Source organism: Lepeophtheirus salmonis, chromosome 5 (genome assembly GCF_016086655.4).
Source record: "Lepeophtheirus salmonis chromosome 5, UVic_Lsal_1.4, whole genome shotgun sequence".
In the NCBI taxonomy this organism is placed as follows: Eukaryota; Metazoa; Arthropoda; class Copepoda; order Siphonostomatoida; family Caligidae; genus Lepeophtheirus; species Lepeophtheirus salmonis.
The window spans coordinates 42,881,412-42,900,590 of NC_052135.2; the positions used below are offsets into that span (position 1 = coordinate 42,881,412).

Sequence of the window (19,179 nt, forward strand, 5' to 3'; positions counted from 1 at the left end):
AGCTATAAAATTGATCACGTGATTGTTGTTTAGCCAGTTTGTTTTGTTTTGGTTCTGAGATATCAAATATCGTAAGAGAACAATTATAAAGGAGCCAAGAAATTAACGCTGTTCAAACATTTTTTTCAAATAACTTTTCATAAAAATCGTTTGTATTTTGGCCATATTAAAAAAATAAAATTAACATGGTAATTCTAACAATTTGAAGAATATTTTGGAGGAGAGCAGCTAAGCTGTTATGACATTTTTATTACTTTAGCTACAATCAGCTGCTACGAGGGATGAGGAGGAGAAGGAAATAAACATGGACCTTGGCAAAGATTTATTCCGATGCCATCCTCAATTCTACTCTGAGTCCCACAAGGACTTTACTTATAACTCTGCAACAAATCTCTACGTCTTTCATTAGCAAACACGAATATTCAATCAGGTTTTGCATCTAATTGAATGTAGTAGAAAAGAGGGTTACCTAATCAGGAGTTAAATAATAATAGCAACAGGTGAGAAAAAGAAAATTAATTATATACCTATGACCGTTCATTTATTTCCGGTTAAGGCGCTTAGGAATTCAAAAATGAATGGCACCTATTTAATGCTACTTTTCCAAGCCTGAATAAAAATAAGGACCTATTAAGAACAGTTCATCTAACTACAAATTGATTTTAGGTTCTTTTTCCCGTTTCTTTTAGCGAAGGAAAAGTTGAGAGATAGGTACACAGTTTCAATTTTTTCCTCATCCAAATAAAATTTATAAAATAAAATATAATTCCTTTAGTGAGATATCGCCAAATTTTATAATATTTTTCATAGGAATGAAAAATTTTCTACTTTCAAATATTGTCTACCACTTAAATCAATATTTGTTCCGCATCCTCTCTTGTTAAGTCCAAAGTGAGCGTCAATGGTATCAGAATTAATTGGCCAAATTTAGCATATCTTGTGCTAGATGAAATAGTCCAATTGTTGTTCAGGGATGGAATGGCATCCTTTTTCAATATTTTTCGGACTATGTTAGGGTCTTTACGACGAACTTTGTTAGTATCCTCAGATTCAAGTTTATAATCAGAAGAGATCAAATGAAGTTCCCGAAGAGCAGAATAAATTTGAAGGTTCCTAATTTTGGCGAGATATGGCTTGAATCCAAAGTTTTCTTTATGACTCATCCTTATGAAACATATGAAAAATTCGTTTCATTATGTTTCCGGGTCCAGTTTCGATACTTTTGGATTTAGTTACTCTCTAACCACTACGGCACCCTAGTGCAATACATATCTAAGTCATGATTCTAGACTTAAATAAATCAAACACTGTATTTTAAATTAAGATATCACGCTTCTAACTTAATGCACTGTTAAATCATTATAATTTATAGTTTAACTTTTATATATTCGCATTTGTTATTCTTTTCTGAAGGACTCTTTAAGTCCTTCAGGGAGGAGAGGTTGCGAGAACCTTCTTAATAATATATTGTTAAGATATTATTGAATAGACACATGTCTTCATATTATGTAAATAAAGTAATGAGAGGAATGAATTTAAAGTATATATATATTATATTTTATTCAATTTAATTTACATAGGTAGGAGGTATCTATAGCCTACTTATATTATATATGCCTCTACATACATGTATAAATACATATATAAACTCAATTAAGTACTTGACCGCAATTGAGAGGCAAAATAATCGAATATATTGGTTAATTACTTACCTTATTGCAGAGCTAAGCATAAATCCTATAAAATCTTGTGCACATTTTAATTGAGTATTATATTCATAAAGATTAATGTGATCCCTCTAACCAAACTACTGGAATAATAAAAATATTATATTTAAGAAGAATTATAATCAAAAGCTTACATAATAAGACCTTTATATATATGTACATACATATATTGTATAATAAATACCAATCCACCTACATAGTTAAGCAATGTAAAAATAAACCAAAAATTAACAAGGTACCCCTGAACATTTGAAGAATGTTTAAAAGAGAGTTTAATGTTTAACCTATCGTGACGTTTCATTACAGCAGCTACCAACAGCTTTGAGATTAAGGAAATAAACACAAGTCCAGTTCATGCCAATAAAGTACATTATTACCCATAATTAAGGGTGATAATTTTGGTAAGAATAGAAAAGCGTGCGAGGAGAAAAGAAGAATTACTTATGGCTAAGGGTGATAATTTTGGTAAGAATAGAAAAGCATGCGAGGAGAAAAGAAGAATTACTTATGGCATCATTGATTAAATAATATACATCTTCTTCTATCAATCATGAACGTTATCATTCCTGCCTTTATTATTCAATATTAATATAATATGAGATGGTGATAGTCGATAGAGAACTGAATAAAATCCCCAAAATGAATTTGGAAAATACTTACCGGATGAGAAACAGATGGTTTGTCGGATTTGTCGATATAAATGTGCCTTTAGTCCCCTGTCTAGAATTACACGCCACTCATTATCCTCATCTCATAACAAGAGTATGGATATTCATCTATAAAATCAATTTAACGATGAATACATCAAGTCAGACTTTAACTTTGATCTCACAACGATGCTTATTGCATGTAATATAACCTTATCCATTGCTAACCATCTACGTTCAAAAAATTTATGGAGAAATACAAGGGTAAACATATCCCTTCCCGAGGAGCCATCATTAAATTAATGGAGGATGTTGGTACTGATGTCATATATAGAAATACATATAAAAATGTTTTGAGTCATCCACACCAAATGATGATTAAGTTATCAGTAAAAAGTATTTACGAATATCGAAATGGAACTCTGAATTTTGTACTATCTCACAGTAAGTATTCAATTTTTTTTAAATCTAACCATAAAATATGATTCTATTTTAGCTAAACATATCAAGAATTATGATACACAACTCAGTAAAGGGCAAAAACAACTCCTTAAATGGTCACAACAACGGGGGTAGTAGCTTTGAATGGTTTGCAACTAGTTTGTCTGAGACTACTTACTTCGCTTTAAGACTTGGGTATGATAATTAGGTTTTCCAATATTACATAGTCAATAAATATTACTTTTTTATCACTAAAGGCTTAGCTATGGTTGATGGGCTCCAAGAAGTGGTGTTCAGAAAACTCATAAAAGACAAAACAACTGTTTAAATGGTCACAACAACGAGGGTAGTTACATTGGGTGTTGCATTATAATTGACAATTGTGTATATCCTTCATGATAATAGTATGTTGTTATATAAGCATACCTAAATAACGGGGAAAAATCTTTTTTGATGCTCTTAATAGGGAGTAATATCGCCGGACATTACTACATAATTAGCTTTTGCTCTAAATCTTTACGATGAATTTATTTATAAAAAATTTTTATTAGTATATTTATTGTCTAATTTTATGATTTTGACATTTACTTTATTATTAATAATTAGTTAGATCTCGTCGGTAGAGATATATCTATCCTGTGCACCATTGTATATAGCAACTTCCACATGAAGAAGAAGGGTGATTATCTTTTTGATTAAACTCCACGTCTCGCTTGTGTATTGCAACCTAAAGTTATGACATATTTAACAGAATTCCGATGTCAGAACAAGAAAATATTATTTGGATCAATCTATTATTTCAATATTCTGTATTTATAATTTATTGTTATTTTTAGTTATATGATTCTAATTGTTTAATTTTGTATATATAACTTAAATGTATGGTGGTTTATTTTTTAGTATCTAGGTTATATTTAATTTAAGCCTTCTTTTTTAAACTTTGAGCTTCAAATATATTTCAAATACTCTACTTTGTCGTTTCATTAGCTATTATTCTGAGAATAAGGTTCATAATGAATTACAATTTCATGGAGTGTGACGTTTTCAAATCTACTGTAACGGATAAAAAACATCGAAGTCAATTATACGTAGTATATCTTCATTAAACATTTTGCTAATAAATACATTAGTTATACTCTCAAAAATCATAATAAAACAGGCAGATGATAATCACATCAGTATTTTAAACAATGATACCGTATGTCTTTCCCCCCCTCCTCCTCGCACGCGTTTTTCTCTACAATATTATCAACTATACCCATAATAAAGCTCATTTAAAATTTTCCCATTAAATATTTTTGACAAGTCGGTTCTAAGAAGCCTTACTATAACCGCCTATATGGCTACTTTTTTGTCCCAATTTTTGGCACTAATGAATAACAAATTAATTCAACAGTTAAAAAATAGGAAGATGCTTGACAGATGATTCTGGGATAATCTTACGTTTTGAAGACTAAGAGCAGTTTTGCTTAAGGATTTTTATTTCATTTACAACCCTGGTTTCTTGTTTGAATTTAATTAAAATAACTCTGGCCCCTTCCGATTCTTCTCTAGATACGTTTAAGGATTGAATAGGCTCTTTACGGGCACATTATCATATTTGGATAAGCAGTCTTTTAATTATAGATTGTTGCGTCTTGACGAGGGTTAAGAGGTTCCAATTGTTTAAGCCAATGAATCCAGGATGACCGGGAGAGATGAGATGAAGGAATGCGTGGAGGAGTAAAACACTTTCACAGGAACATCTGTGTTCTCATTAATACAAAAAATTACTCTAATTTATTTACAAAATACAAGACTATTTATACTATGTAAAATGCAGTACTTTAATACATAAAAGAAAATACAAGAAGATATGAACAAGGGGAAAGGAAATATGAAATACATTACATAGATAATTAGGAACATTGTCGAATAAGCTCATCTATAAACAAAGTAGGCCGGGTTTGTGCTTTATGAACAATAACTTTATGACTTTTAGAAGCCATGGCCTTGATCTGAACAAAATATTTCGCCAGATCAAACCCCCCCTTAGTTTTAGATTTGTTATTATTAACTTCAGTTGACTGTGGCTATTTTGGTCATTTCTCACGGCATTCCAAGAGAAACCTTAGACCATGTTTCCAAAATTATATTCTTTTAGTAAACTTATTCATATAGTAGCCTCTATTAGGCAAATGTGCTGGTTTGAGGACTCATGGACAAAACCTTACTTGGATACAGAAGACATTATCAAGTACTTTGCAAACTCTTCGTTCTTCCCATGGCTTACAACATCATTGACCACTTTGTATCCGCTGCAGATTTAATAGGAAGTCGGTAAATATAACTGTGTTCTGGGGATTTAACATTGGCTTCAGTGCATTCTGAATATAATTTGTCATGCTCACAGCCATAGTTAGAGCAACAGTGTTATGTATTCAATATGTCCTTTCTGGTTTTTATCTTCCTGTATATTCGTTTATGTATTTAAGTACTGAGTTTTATGTATTATAAATAGTGTCGTCTTATGTAAATATATTTAGAGTATAGTTAGAATACACATGAGCATATAATCAGTGTAGTTTCATTCCTCCACGCCATTTCTTCCTCTCATCTCTCCCGGTCATCCTGGATCTCTCCTATTATAAATAAGCTTGCGTCTCTCCCTCGTCAAGACGCAACAAACAGATTGATAAAGAAATTAATATTCAGTGAAGACGTCCAATTTCGAATTAGTTCAAACTAGATTATAGAGTATTATAACGCCTCTTCAGATGCAGTTTTAGAAGTTCCTACTTCTGCAGGAGAATCTTTATTATCAATAACTTCAGACCCCTTAGTCTGGTGGCGAAGTCGACGGATTGTTTATCCTAAACTTGATGAATTGATGAAAAAAATACATTTTTGCTACATTTGTCCGTTTTTTTAGCAAGATAGGACAAATAATCACTGAACGCAGATTTTTTTAAAATCCAACTGAAGTCAGCCAGCTTGTATTACTTAATACTAATTTGGATTAAATTTTAATTAAATGGAGTTCGATCCAAATAAATACAGTAATGTAGTAATCAATGGCCCATAATATTTTATTATGTATATTTTATATATATTAAATAAATTTATATGGAATAAAGCATGCAAAGTTCGAACGATACTTACTATGGTTGATTGTATAGAAGACAATTACAGCTCGCTGGGCTCTATGAAAACTCCTTTTTTGTCCCTTCATGGGGTAAAGATGAACTTTGTAACGTTATTTGGAGCAGGAATATCATGATAAAGGCTTATGTGGAGGATCAAACTCTTATGAGTTCCCTGAAGCTGTTCATAATTTGTTTATGGATACTTCTTCTACAAGATTTAAGAGTATACAGAGTAAAAGATGTTAAGTTTTTGTGTCTAAATTATTTATTTTTATTTGATAAGCATTGGTCTCTGTTATTTTTAGTTTCTGCGTTTAAGTATTTTTGTATTTAAAATTTATGTTTGATCTATTTTAATTGTTGTGTAATTACCTTCTTTTTTTTAAGTTTTATGACTTGAGCAATATAATTTTTCCGCTACAATTTAATCTTTAAAAATTTTGCTATATTAATTTAATATAGGTTCTTTAAACATCAGTTTGAATCATTCCCAAAAATGGTAGGAAATTATTTTTATTAGAGAGAATATTTTTAGTAAACTGATTCAATGCACTAAAAAGTGTCACAATTAGTCAGTTCACTAGCACTGACCAAAGAAGATTAAAGACTCAGTATTTTATTCACAGCGAATAACTCCTTTTCCGGCATGTAGTAATGGTTTGCGAACTAAAAACTTTTTGTCACTTTTGGGCAAAAGGACAAAATTTGACAAGTTCAAACTTGTAATAATTAATTGTGCGAACGTGGTTTGTATAATACAATATTATGCTGAAATGATAGATTTACTTCAACAGCAAAAATATGCTGTTGAATATAGAATAAATATTTAATAAATGTTACAAAGTGCACCTGAAAAGCTGTGGTTGAATAGTTAGAGAACCACTGTACTAGAGTGATCAATCGTCCTCACTCACATGTCCTCAATTTATATCTTTTATTTATCTGATTTTTTTTTAATTATTAAATCTCTAGTTTTATACGGGGCAATTAGTTGAACACAGGTATTAAAATATTAACCAGGACGTCAATATTTTCAAGTTTTTATCTAAGATTTTTGGAGTTTTCTCTCATACAATCTGCTAGTAGTTCAAGTTACAATTAGTACCAATTCTCAAGGACTGAAAACTAAAGTAAAATTACAAACAAAATAAAATACAAATTTATTTTTAATAAAATTAATTTTAAAATATCTTTGGGGACGTCATGTACAAAGTATGTACGCAAATTTTTTGCACTTTCCACTCCTTCGAATTTATACAACACAACAGTTGGGTGTACATACTTCCGGGGGACACCTTAAAAAAAAAAAGATATTTTAAGACCTCTCTGGCCTAATGTCTTAAATGGCTTATGATATAATTGTCATAAACTGGCTACTCAGTTTCAAAGGTTATAATGGAACATCATCGTTAGAAAACCTTTTTACTATAAATTGAAAAATTAATTGATGTTATCGTTTGATTTGGATCTATTTAAATTACTTATGTATTATGTATTTACGACTTACGAGTAATATAACTCTGGGCATTTGAACTTTATAATATGCAAGATACCTTGGCAATACTTATCAATTCGTAAACTTCTTCCAAATCCTCAAAAATTATATGTTCATTCATAAAATATTCAATTTTTGCATTATCATTATAACAAATACTTCAAACTTTTCGTTTAAAATTATTGCAATTATCTAATTATTAGTTTACAACTTGTACTAACATGACATATTATGTACACATTTAGTAAAGATCAGTCGAAATATTTTTGTATGTAAGATAGATGTATTTTAATATTACAAAATAAGTACCTATGAATTCATACTATTAATCATTCGGAGGAAAATGTAGCTTACATTATATAATTAAAGGATTCAATGCTGGAGAGAATATAAATTATTTAGCAAAATACGATTAAGATTGATATATTCCTAAATGACGTCATCTTTGTTGTTGTTGACATCATCATCGATGTTCTTTGCTTTGAAAAATTAGGAAGAAATTATAGTTATTTTAAGAAGAAAAAATCTCAGAGGTTTCAATCTTCATCTGAATCTCTATAATAAGAGGGAAGTTATTAAAGAGCTGACTGCAAACGGCTCCTATTAATTAGAATGGGATCTGTTGAGCGTTTCCATGTTCGTTGGAATGAGTATGAGTCGAATATAAAGAATGAGTTTTCAGTGTTACGTCAAAACGGGGACTTCTTTGATGTAACCCTGGTTTGTGGGTCGGATCAGATCAAGGCTCACAAGGTGATTTTGAGTGCCTTTTCTCCGCTCCTCTGTTCCATCATTAAGTCAGTTCCTCATGAGCATCCTTTGGTGTATTTACGTGGGATCAAGTTTCAGCATTTGGAATCTTTACTCTATTTTATGTACAATGGAGAAGTGAGCTTAACAGAAGACGAATTCGAGGATTTCCTTAGCACTGCCTTCGAACTCGAAATCAGAGGACTCATCCAACCTCATTCAACCTCTAGAATCAAGGAATCGTCCTCGTCAACTAGTCCTATGGTGCCTATTAATGAGAAAGAAGAGTCGTTCTCTGTGCCTCCCCCCGAAGATAAATCACTCAAAGAGGCTTCTCTTCCTCAAACTCCCACTGAAAGATCCAGGGACATTCCCATTCCTTCCACTCATTTCTTATCTGCTGTACCTAGTTGTTTGGCTAGTGGGGATGATGATGACGATTTTCAAGAGGACTTGAGCATTTCTGAGAGAAGGAAACGCAGAAAAAGAAGCAAAATGGACGTTGTGGCCAAAATTAACCTTGACACCCAGGAAAAAGAGAACAGCTACGTTAATTGTGATACGGAACCTAATATTATAGTCGAGGAAGTTATAGGAGATCATAATGAACTCGAAGCCATTCCAGGAACTTCGTCGGAGCATGATGAAGGTGCAATCGTTATAATGATTCTTTTTCTAACCCTTGATCATTTTGTATTTATTTGTAGATTTAGATATGGATTTCGAGTATTATAAACAAAATAAGGTGGTTACAGAAGATTGTGGGGGGAGTTGTTTGTCAGATCTGTAAGAAAGTGATACGTCAAAGCTATAACCTGAGTCGTCATTTTGAAGCATATCATTCAAATAGTAAAACAGTGTACGAGTGTCCGAAATGCCGAACACGCCATAGAACCAAGAGTGGTTTTCAAGGCCATATATCTAAGTTTCATAAACTTTGGAAAAAACAAAATGTGGAGATGTTTTCGGTGCCTTCGTCTTGAGTAGCCAAAAGAATTGTTATACCTTATAAATATATTACCTTTGATTTTATTTTCAATGTTCTACAAAAAAAAAAGTATTTATCATGTTAATTTATATCAAATTTTTCAGTTGTGAACTTTATTATACTTTTGCATCGTTTTTTTCTATATTCTGTTTTTTGTACCTTCTTTCAATTGTACAAATCTCCCTAAAGAAATTGAAAGAATTATCAATAATTATGCTATCATTATTGTTTTTTAGTCTATGGTTTCACTTTATTGTTATCGTTGCTACAAAACTTTCATAGATATATATATATTTTTTCGACATGATCTTACAAATTTCTGATGAAAACATGTATTTTTTTTTTGTATATCTGGAAACTACTACAAGATAAATCATACATGATACCTTATATGTAGGGTTTAAAGTCACTTTAAACGATGTTTTATACAATATTTCACTGCAGATTGACTGCAAATCTAAAGGAAAAAGGGATCAATAGCATTCTCATGTTAACTAATATTCCGTTTCTAAATGTCATTATATAGTAAAGATTACCTATATTGTTATGTATTATCTAAATTAAAGAGTGGTCTGTCAATATAAAAGCAAGCTACAATGATTTTTCTGAATTGAGTAGGTTCTTTGACTAACTATAGTTAATTTTACCAACACATAATTACAATTAACCCTTTGGAGACACCACAAATAGCACTTAAAGTGTCAAAAATTAATCGTCATAAATAAATAGATAATATTTGAAAAGTGATACATTGGACCAAAATTAAGTCTCATGGATCAAAAGTAGGTTCTTAACCATAGTAGGCATTCATGGGTATCTCAACTCATCCCAAAAATTTGAATACAAAACCTTCAGTTGACTGAAATATTAGGTTTTATGTATACAGCAAGTTTAATAGAAATGTATTTCTATTATTCGTATAGGTGTTTTTTGAGACGCCAATAACTTTTTGATTTATAACTCGACCCCCTATCTAGTCTCCTTGACCTCCAAAAGAACGGTTTTTGTATTTTGGTTGTAGTAAAAGCCCCCCCTTCTTAGATTGACCAGGTTCAAAAGAGGCACATGCAAAATTTCAGCCTCCTAGGTCCAACGGTGTGGGCACCTATAAAGGACACACACAAACTCTATTTTATATACAGAAGATGATATAAAAAAATATTATAAGAGTATTTTCTTGATTTTTGTTCAAAGTTTTTTTTATTTACTCAAAACATTTCTTATTTACTTTATTTTGTAATTTTGATACAATAAATCTAAATAATTTCTTAAGTATTTTTATGTTTTCTAGCATAATTAAAGTACCAAGGATTTATTGACAAACCTCAGCATAGTCAAAGGTCATGAAACAAAATATATCTTAAATGAAAAAATAATATTTTATTAGATTCTTTTAAAATTGAGTTTATTAATAGTATCATACCTTCTATAAAGATATTGTTTGAAAGGGAATATCGTTCATCTTTACAATATTGTATACAAATGATATCTTTTGAATCTTTAAGAATATAATCGTTTTATCAGTAACATAATGTTAGAACTACAAATTAATACAATTATGTATACAATATATACTTTATGAGGATTACTAGAGATTAAGTGTTAGGATACATAAATAACTATATATTTAATTTTTGAATCAACGGAAAGTTTGTACAATACTCTCTCAAGCTTGAGTGTTAAAGTTAATCCAATAATAAGTTAGTATTAAATCATTGGTTAATCATGTCAAATGAATATTACTAATATGTATTTGCATAGGGTGCTATGTAATAGTTTTATAAACTTTCCTAAACCAAAAAATGCAATTATTTCATTTTGCCTTTTGCTGATTAGTCTCCTAGGGCCTGATTAATTACTGTATGGCTACAAAATTAAATAATGATTTCTCCTTTCAAGTAAAGGACAGCGTGACCCCGTAAACAGATTCGATCTCCCTTGATCTCACAATGCAAATACCCTGTTCTTTCTGATAGTTGCACAGCCGTCAATTCTTTCTTCTTTAGTTTATGACTCCAAATCGGTGCCAGAGAGCAATGTACAGAGCCAGTTACGGGATCTTCCTGCATTGTGGGTGCATTAGCATCAAATACTCTGGAAACAAAATCCACATTCTGACCTGGTGCAGAAATCACAGTACAAAGATAGGGAAGATTTTTGAGAATATCCAAATTTGGTTTCAAGTTACGAATTTGTTCCTCCTTTTCATATATGAGAATCAAATCCCGGCTAGTATAAATTTCTTTTGGAGTAAGAGAAAACGCCTGAGCTAGAACTTTCTTAATTTCATCCGGATCTTGATGAAGAATTGGCTTGGCAGAGGGAAAGTCCAATTCTATACATCCATTACTACACTTGGAAGCAACTAAAGGGCCACTGAGGGAGTCGAATGTGACTTTATTCCATTCAGAATGTAATTCAAATAAAATAACCCATGCAGAAGCAAGTGTTGCATGACCACATAAATCTATCTCACCATGAGGCATGAACCATCTTAGCTTATAGTGTCCCGTTCCAGTTTTAACAAAAAAGGCAGTCTCTGCTAAATTGTTTTCAATTGCTATATTTTGAAGTGTGCTATCATCAAGCCACTCCATCAAGGGACAGACGGCTGCGGGATTCCCCTTGAAAACTGTATCTGTGAAGGAATCAACTTGGAATATTGAAATCCTCTGTTGCATAACTCTGAAAATTAAAAAGTGACAATTATAAACTTGAATAAAAAAATTATATAGTAGTAAAAGTAACATTATTATTTCACTAAACAATTAGAATGATGATTATCTAGAGACATTAAGAATTAATTATAAAATATTCTTAAAATGTGTGTATTTTTTTTTTTTTTAATCCTATCATTCGTTAATACGAATACTAAATATTTGCTTTAATTGAACATCAATGAATTCCATCATTGGACATGAGTGCTTCAATTCATAGCTCATAATCTAAAGTGATAATAATGTAATACATATATTCTTCTTTGGAGTGTCCTTATTTTAAGATGACTAGAAACATAATTATATTTCCGTTTTGTATATTTCTTCGTAGAAATATCGTTCATGAAGTGTATTGGATAAAAAAAAATCAACAACCGGTCATTTCGATTCCATATAAAAAAAGCAAATGAAATAATACAAAATCATAAATATAAATATTTAAGTACCTTTAGTATTTATCTTGAATCAGAGTCCAAGAGAGCTTATGATATCCAAAGGGAAGACTTCTTAAATATATTTAAAAGTTAACAGTTACTAAGAATTTAAAGAAATATAATTTTTCATATGTTTATATTTCAATGTCCAATCTCCTCATATGGGTTCAAACTTGAAACATGTGTCAGAAACTATAGTTTTTTTATTTATTTTAAATACTCACATTGTAAATGTTCTTCAATGAAAAAATTAAAGAATAAGTTGAAGGAGAAAGATGTCAAAATTTGGGACGCAGAATCAAAATTTAAGTTTTTAAAAATGTGCATCTCTTTGGTATTTAATTCAAACCATATAAATGTTTTAAGTTGCAAGTCTTTACATTCCAAAATCCGCGTTTGGTCTAATAAAACCATTGAGAATTCACTTCAGTTAAGATTCGTTGAAGAACTATATGTGTCTAATTAATCTATTGAACCAAAAACTGTTTGGATGAATTTGCAAAAATGGAGGCTTTATTCAAATATTGTAAATCAATTAAAAAAAAATGCAAAAATTGTGAACTAAATAACTTAAGTAGCGGTTCCATTAATTAAGTCGTCTATAAATGTCATAAAATTTTTATTTTTTACTGTGTCTAAGTGTTAGTATAAGAATGCATATATACAAATGCAAACTGCGATTATCAAAGAAAATAGAATAACTTCTTCTACTTTTGGACGACGAAGAATGTGTATACAAAATTAACTAAGTTAAAGAAATTATTATTAAATTAATTATACAATTTTTCATGATAATTAAGCTGAATCAAGTTATTTTTTTAGTATTCATTTATTGTATTAAGTTCTTTTTGGGCCATTTGATATCTGTTACAAGGGGCGCTGAAATCTCGTGACGTAACTCTTCTTACAGGGCTCTGGTGAATTCTTTATTTAAAGTGTTTCAACACGTTGTTTAGCTGCAACTTGTAAATCATATAAGACTGGAGTTATCTGGCAATGAATGTAAAAATAAATTGTTAAAAGAATTGGTTCGAACAAGTTATTACGATATATGTATATAATTATGTAATATTTAAAATATTACAGTTATACTAAGAGGTACCCAAGGTATATATATATTATATATACCTTGGGTGTACCCGTATTATATATTTTATTACGAATTATTTTATTGTGCACATACTAAGCATACAAAGACACACTTGCTAATCCGCAGACAAACAAACAATCATACAAATATCAATTATTATATTATAATTTATAGTAGATGTTTGTATGTCCGCTGATAAAAACTATAGGATATTTATTTCAAAAACAGAGACAGATACAGACTTTAAACACAAAATAAAAGTTTTTCATAATTTTGAGTGGGGGTATGTTTCATTCTGATGAGACCAGATTCTGAAGGGGAAGTTTGTTTTATGGCTAATAAGTTGATATTTTTGGTGAATAAGTTGATTTTTTTTTTCCTAAAACAAAATGGATTGCAGATTCGAAAATGTACCGAAAAAAAAAAATCCGAAAAAACGAAATGTGATACAAACGGAAAAGGGAAAACGTATATTGAATACGAATTTTAAAAAAAATAATTAGGAAGAAGATTCAGAGTTTGTTTTAGTATATATCTTCATTATTGTTGAAAGAGTATACTATATGATTTTATAAAATTTTTTACATCTTATGCGTGTTTAGGCCCTCTTTTGTATAGCCTTTATTTTTCTTTCCTTTCCAGTAGACACTAATATTCCTTGTTATAAATAACCAGCTTTCATTTAGAAACAGTACATAATGGTGGATTAATAAACTAGAATTATTATCCTCATAAAGGTTGCGCTTACTCATTTCGAAGCGTTTCTTATCAGTTATCAATCATCAATGTGGAATGATGACTCATCATGAAGTCGTTCGAGTAAAGCACATTGCTACAATGAAAAGGGGCAGTAATTTAAATTCTCAAATATTAGTAATAACATACTGTTTACAACACCATATATTATTGTCGAAGAAAGGATAAAAGTAAATGTACACAGTGTAATATTAGGAATCATTTCTTTATTACATGTATTATGTATACTAATGCTGTTTTAGATTACATAATAGTCGTGAGCAATAGCATAAACAACTACGTTCTACTTGAGACAAGAAAGACCTTTTATTTGTACTAATTATTAATAGTACATTTTTTCTAGAGAGTTCGAATTCTTTTGAGTTGTTCAGGAAAAAGTTATAATTTTCCTGTTTGATTTTTCTCTCGTTTTCTTTCTTCTCTTTCACTCCCTTTTCCTCTGTTTGTCTATGTTCTTTATTCCCTCCTTGTGCATGATTGTTCCATAGCAACTAGAAAAAGAAATATATTGAGGTGACAAAGATTTTTATTTGGTGGCAAGGCTAAGTAAGGCACACGGAGAATAAATATTTTTATCTTGAGAAATAAAGTACAGCTGTTCTGTTTGGTCTACTAAAATATATTATGTTAAAATATGGAGGAAAAATTAGGCTTTTTAAATTTATGGCTGTTTCGGCGGAATTTTTTCTGAAAAGCCTACCCAATTTAACAGCTGAATACAATGGAACAGTCTTTCAAATACCTTGTCACCTATATATATTTTTCTTTCTTTATGGTTTTGTCTCCCTTGAATGAAATTACAATTACTGCTACAGAAGTGTGTTGAGTTTGAAATTTCAAATTGGGCATTCCTGATTAATATTAGCGATAAAAACAGGCAAGGCTGAGTTGTGGTGTGTGTTACTCTATCCTTAATTTCTTGTCTTGAACTATTAAGTAATAAATGGACTCTGGCGTGATAAAGGATTCCTCAGGCAGTAGCGGGGCGCCCAAGCAGCCTATGATCTATATTTGTGGAGAGTGCCACGTCGAGAACGAGATCCGCGCGAGAGATGCCATTCGATGCCGGGAATGCGGCTATAGAATCATGTACAAAAAGAGAACAAAGCGTTTAATCGTCTTTGACGCTCGATAAGAATGATGGAGAAACTTCGAGCCTTACACAGAGAATACGAACTCAACACAGCCGTTTATTTATTGGAGCCTTGGGAAAAGCGGATCGTCAACTCCGTGTTCCTTGCCCTGGGATCTCTTGCACTCTACTCCGCATTCACTTATCTCCCACACTACGCCTCTTCCCTCATTCACTGTCTCATCTAACGCTCCTCTGACCGAGCATGAGCACATCCGCCCCTCAAGTCCAACAACAACTTCAAGCCCTTCTTTCCTCTCTCCGGGAAGAGCTGGCTCACTCACCAGTAGAGTTGGATCATCTCAACACTCTCTCCCTTAACATCAAGGAGTTTGAAAGACTCTTCTCCGAAAAAGCCTCTTACCTTCCTTCTTATGATGTCAAGAAACTTCAAGCCTCCATTTTAGGGGTCAAAGATCAATATCAAACCCTGTATCAAGCCTCACAACCCAAGAAGAGATTTGCATTTCGATCACGTGTCGCCATCAAAACACGTGAGGAAATTGACGCCCTTCGATCCAAGCAATTTGGAGAAGTCAAGACGGAAACAGGCATTGGTACTCATGTTCAAGCTACTTTTAATGATAAAGTGGGTGAAACTCTCACCATCCCTCCAAATGAGATGGATCCACTTATCACTAATTTGAACCAATGTACTGTGCGTTTGACTCAGTCCGTCCCTTCAACATTGCACATGACGGACCTTAAAAACTGTATTATTATCTTGGGCCCAGTCCAGACGTCCGTTTTTATTGAGCGGTGTGAAGATTGTACATTTTATATTTTTTGTCAACAACTTCGTATGCACAATAGTACAAACTGTTACGTTTATCTCCATGTGACTTCCAAAGGGATCGTCGAAGGTTGTAATAACGTAGGATTTGGGCCTTATGCTGTTAAGTTTCCAGGCTTAAATGAGTTAATGGATAAGTCGGGACTAGATAGAGGTCTTAATCATTGGGATGGTATTCAAGATTTTAACTGGCTCACTCCTGATCAACCCTCGCCAAATTGGTTCGTCATCCCAGAAGAGAAGCGAAAAAACGTGTTAGAGTAAATTTTAAGTGCCGGACTGCGTATTTCTGTTATGATAAACCCAGATTGACTTCTATTGTGTACTTTATTATTTATCAATGACTTAACTGAAGCTTTTTAAACTTATATTATAAAATAACAGGTTTATTTTGTATACACTTAACATAATAAATTAACGGATGTGGTAAAATAATTTGCATTGTTACTTTTTAGACATGCCCATGAGCTTGCTGATAATAGTCAGCATAACTTCGTCAGCGCCCCCTCCAATGGAAATAAGTCGGAAGTCTCTGAATGCTCTACTAATGTTTACAGAACTAGTAAACCCCATACCACCCCAAAATTGGAGACAAGTGTCCGATGTCTCTCTAATGAGTCTACCACACTTCAGTTTGAGCATCGACGCTAGCATTGTGACATCTTGTCCATTTAAAAATGCGTCTGTGGTTCTGTAGACACCTGATCTCAAGAGTTCAGTCTCAGTTGCAAGTTCAGCTAGTTTAAATTGTACATATTGATTGTCAAGAATGGATCCATTGAAAGCTTTACGACTTTTAGTATACTCAATTGTTTCTTGAATCATTTTTTCTATAGGCCCAAGACAAAGTGTAGCTGCTGCAATTCTTTCCTCTTGAAATTGTAGCATTTGATACCCGAATCCTTTTCCTGGTTCGCCAATAATGTAACTTTCAGGTATTTTTACATCTTCCAGATATATCATGGCTGTGTCAGAGCATAACATTCCCAACTTATCTATCTTCTTTGCTATTGTAATTCCAGGAGTGTCCATCGGTAGGCAAATGAGAGACTTATTTTTATGTGGATTTTTAGAATCCTCTGTATTTGCCAATAAACACATCCAGTCCGCTTGACACCCATTCGTTATCCACATTTTTGACCCATTGATGATTAAATCACCACCTGAACGACGGGCAGTTGTGCGTATACTAGCAACATCAGATCCAGCACCAGGCTCACTCACTCCTAAGCAAGACACGAATTCTCCCTGGAAAAATATAATATTTATTCTTCCTAAAAATATTAACTCTAAAATTGGTAAAAAAAAAGATTAGTTTTGAAATTAATAAGAAATCTTATAGTGAGTAACATTAAATTTAATCTTCAAGATTGAAGAATAACAACATGGATACACATATAATTCAAGATCACATTGAAAATGTAAAGAATTATTTTAATAGAACATTCCAAAGTGTAGACTTGAGATTTTATCAAATAGTCTTAGGCATTTTGATGCCAATACTATATGCCACAATATTTGCCAATATTACATTCCGAAATCCTCAAATCCAAAGATTTATGAGAACTCGAAGTTATCCAAATCATATTTTCTTTGGACTTGCTACAATAACTCTGGCTTCTGCAGCAGTTTACATTGCTAAAGTCTTAAACATGCAGTTTTTACTATGGGATTGAAGTTTGTGTACAAATGTTTTATACCTAGAATAATTATAAACTACAATATGGGCAAAGTATTTAATTGTATAATATCTACTTTAATATTGTGAAATTAGTAAATGTCAAATATTGTATCAATTTGTATTACTTATTGTTTAAATGTGACCCGGATACAATTAGTCAAATCCGAATAAGGGAGAAAAAAAAGTTGAAAATCAAATTTTTCTCGAACACAAATCTTTTACTGGAGTCGAGGAATTGCTTTTATCCTGATTTGCCTCCATATATTTTTTTTTCAGTTATCAGATTATGAGTCCGACTAAATTTAAGAGTTGAGTATGATAATTTGAATACTTGATTGTACTACTAAATAGTAAATCATTAAAAAGAAATGAAATTGCCTTGATGGAAGGCTCTAGAAATTGTTTTTTAAGTTGATGAGATCCAAATCTTGATAGAGCAGGAGTAGACATATCCGTTTGTACGGCAATAGACATAGGCACTCCACCACAAGCGATCTTTCCCATCTCTTCATTAAGTGCAACAGCATATTTAAAATCTAATCCAGAGCCTCCATATTCTACAGGTTTATTTACACCCAGTAAACCGGCGGAGCCGAGTATTTTAAAGACTTCATGAGCAGGATAGCGACCTTCACTTTCCCAAGCATCAACATTTGGATTTATTTCCTTCTCAATGATTTTGTTCATGGTCCTTTGAACGGCTAAATGGCTTTCATCGTAAAAACATTCGGATTGAGTTGACAAACATACGCGATTAATAACTACTTTAGAAGCAAAAAAATTTCGAAAAAGAGTTCCCATCTCGAATGATTACTGATTTTAATACAGTTACGTAAACATTATTAAGTATCTTTTCTATAGTATTGTTTTAAAATGACGTCATTGATATAGAAATGACGCACACAAATCTTGTAAGTTGTAAGTGAACTGGAATGGCCGATGCCAAATCATCTATATAAAGAAATACTTTCTCCCTATAATGTACATATTATGTATTTCTTTAGTAAATAGGGGAGACAAGAGCTGTACTATACAAATATTATAAAATCTCTTGACTTTCATAACTTCATTTCCTTGTTATTTCATATAATGGAAATTATTCTTCAAAATGAAAACCGAAGGATCTTCAGAGGTGAAGAATTAAATTGTATTCAGACATTTATTGCTCATGAATACCTATACATGAATTTGTACAGTTTACAATTGATTAATATTGTTTATAAGGATAAACTATGTTTGTTTAGACATATATGAAGAATCTCTAAAAACAACTTCCTCGCAACCTTAAATGAATTTGCTAATTAACTTATATAATATTATAATTTATATTCATTATTGTATAATACTTTAAAGTCAATCTGGAGGACGTCAGGACCCCAGAAAATTTAATGAAACATATTTTA

The 19,179-nt window shown here is 31.6% G+C and overlaps 4 protein-coding genes and 1 long non-coding RNA gene across 7 annotated transcripts; 3 read left to right on the forward strand and 2 right to left on the reverse strand.

The window, feature by feature from the left end:
- The first annotated feature begins 2,372 nt into the window (after positions 1–2,372).
- Positions 2,373–3,640, forward strand: LOC139905585 (uncharacterized). The gene is made up of 3 exons (XR_011780463.1): positions 2,373–2,818; positions 2,871–3,010; positions 3,073–3,640. It is a non-coding gene; the product is annotated as an uncharacterized lncRNA (long non-coding RNA).
- Positions 3,641–7,876: 4,236 nt separating this feature from the next.
- LOC121118307 (uncharacterized) lies at positions 7,877–9,759 on the forward strand. The gene is made up of 2 exons (XM_040712883.2): positions 7,877–8,834; positions 8,893–9,759. The coding sequence occupies exons 1-2, from the start codon at positions 8,048–8,050 to the stop codon at positions 8,973–8,975; spliced, it is 870 nt and encodes a 289-aa protein (XP_040568817.1). The 5' UTR covers positions 7,877–8,047; the 3' UTR covers positions 8,976–9,759.
- Positions 9,760–10,354: 595 nt separating this feature from the next.
- Positions 10,355–14,487, reverse strand: LOC121117065 (uncharacterized isomerase PA2770). 3 transcript variants are annotated; one of them, XM_040711365.2, is made up of 3 exons: positions 14,300–14,487; positions 14,163–14,246; positions 10,355–11,858 (listed from the first exon to the last, which is right to left on the reverse strand). In XM_040711365.2, the coding sequence occupies exon 3, from the start codon at positions 11,852–11,854 to the stop codon at positions 11,048–11,050; it is 807 nt and encodes a 268-aa protein (XP_040567299.1). In that variant the 5' UTR covers positions 11,855–11,858; positions 14,163–14,246; positions 14,300–14,487; the 3' UTR covers positions 10,355–11,047. The 3 variants fall into 3 exon arrangements, with proteins under 3 accessions (XP_040567299.1, XP_071744785.1, XP_040567298.1); XM_071888684.1 differs by lacking the exons at positions 14,163–14,246; positions 14,300–14,487 and adding an exon at positions 12,549–12,684; XM_040711364.2 differs by lacking the exons at positions 14,163–14,246; positions 14,300–14,487 and adding an exon at positions 12,337–12,485.
- Positions 14,488–15,507: 1,020 nt separating this feature from the next.
- Tbcc (Tubulin-binding cofactor C) lies at positions 15,508–16,530 on the forward strand. Its single transcript, XM_040711363.2, has one exon. The coding sequence runs from the start codon at positions 15,508–15,510 to the stop codon at positions 16,357–16,359; it is 852 nt and encodes a 283-aa protein (XP_040567297.1). The 3' UTR covers positions 16,360–16,530.
- LOC121117063 (probable acyl-CoA dehydrogenase 6) lies at positions 16,404–18,700 on the reverse strand. The gene is made up of 2 exons (XM_040711362.2): positions 18,155–18,700; positions 16,404–17,343 (listed from the first exon to the last, which is right to left on the reverse strand). Exons 1-2 carry the CDS (start codon positions 18,575–18,577, stop codon positions 16,540–16,542), a joined length of 1,227 nt encoding a protein of 408 aa, XP_040567296.1. The 5' UTR covers positions 18,578–18,700; the 3' UTR covers positions 16,404–16,539.
- Positions 18,701–19,179: the final 479 nt, after the last annotated feature.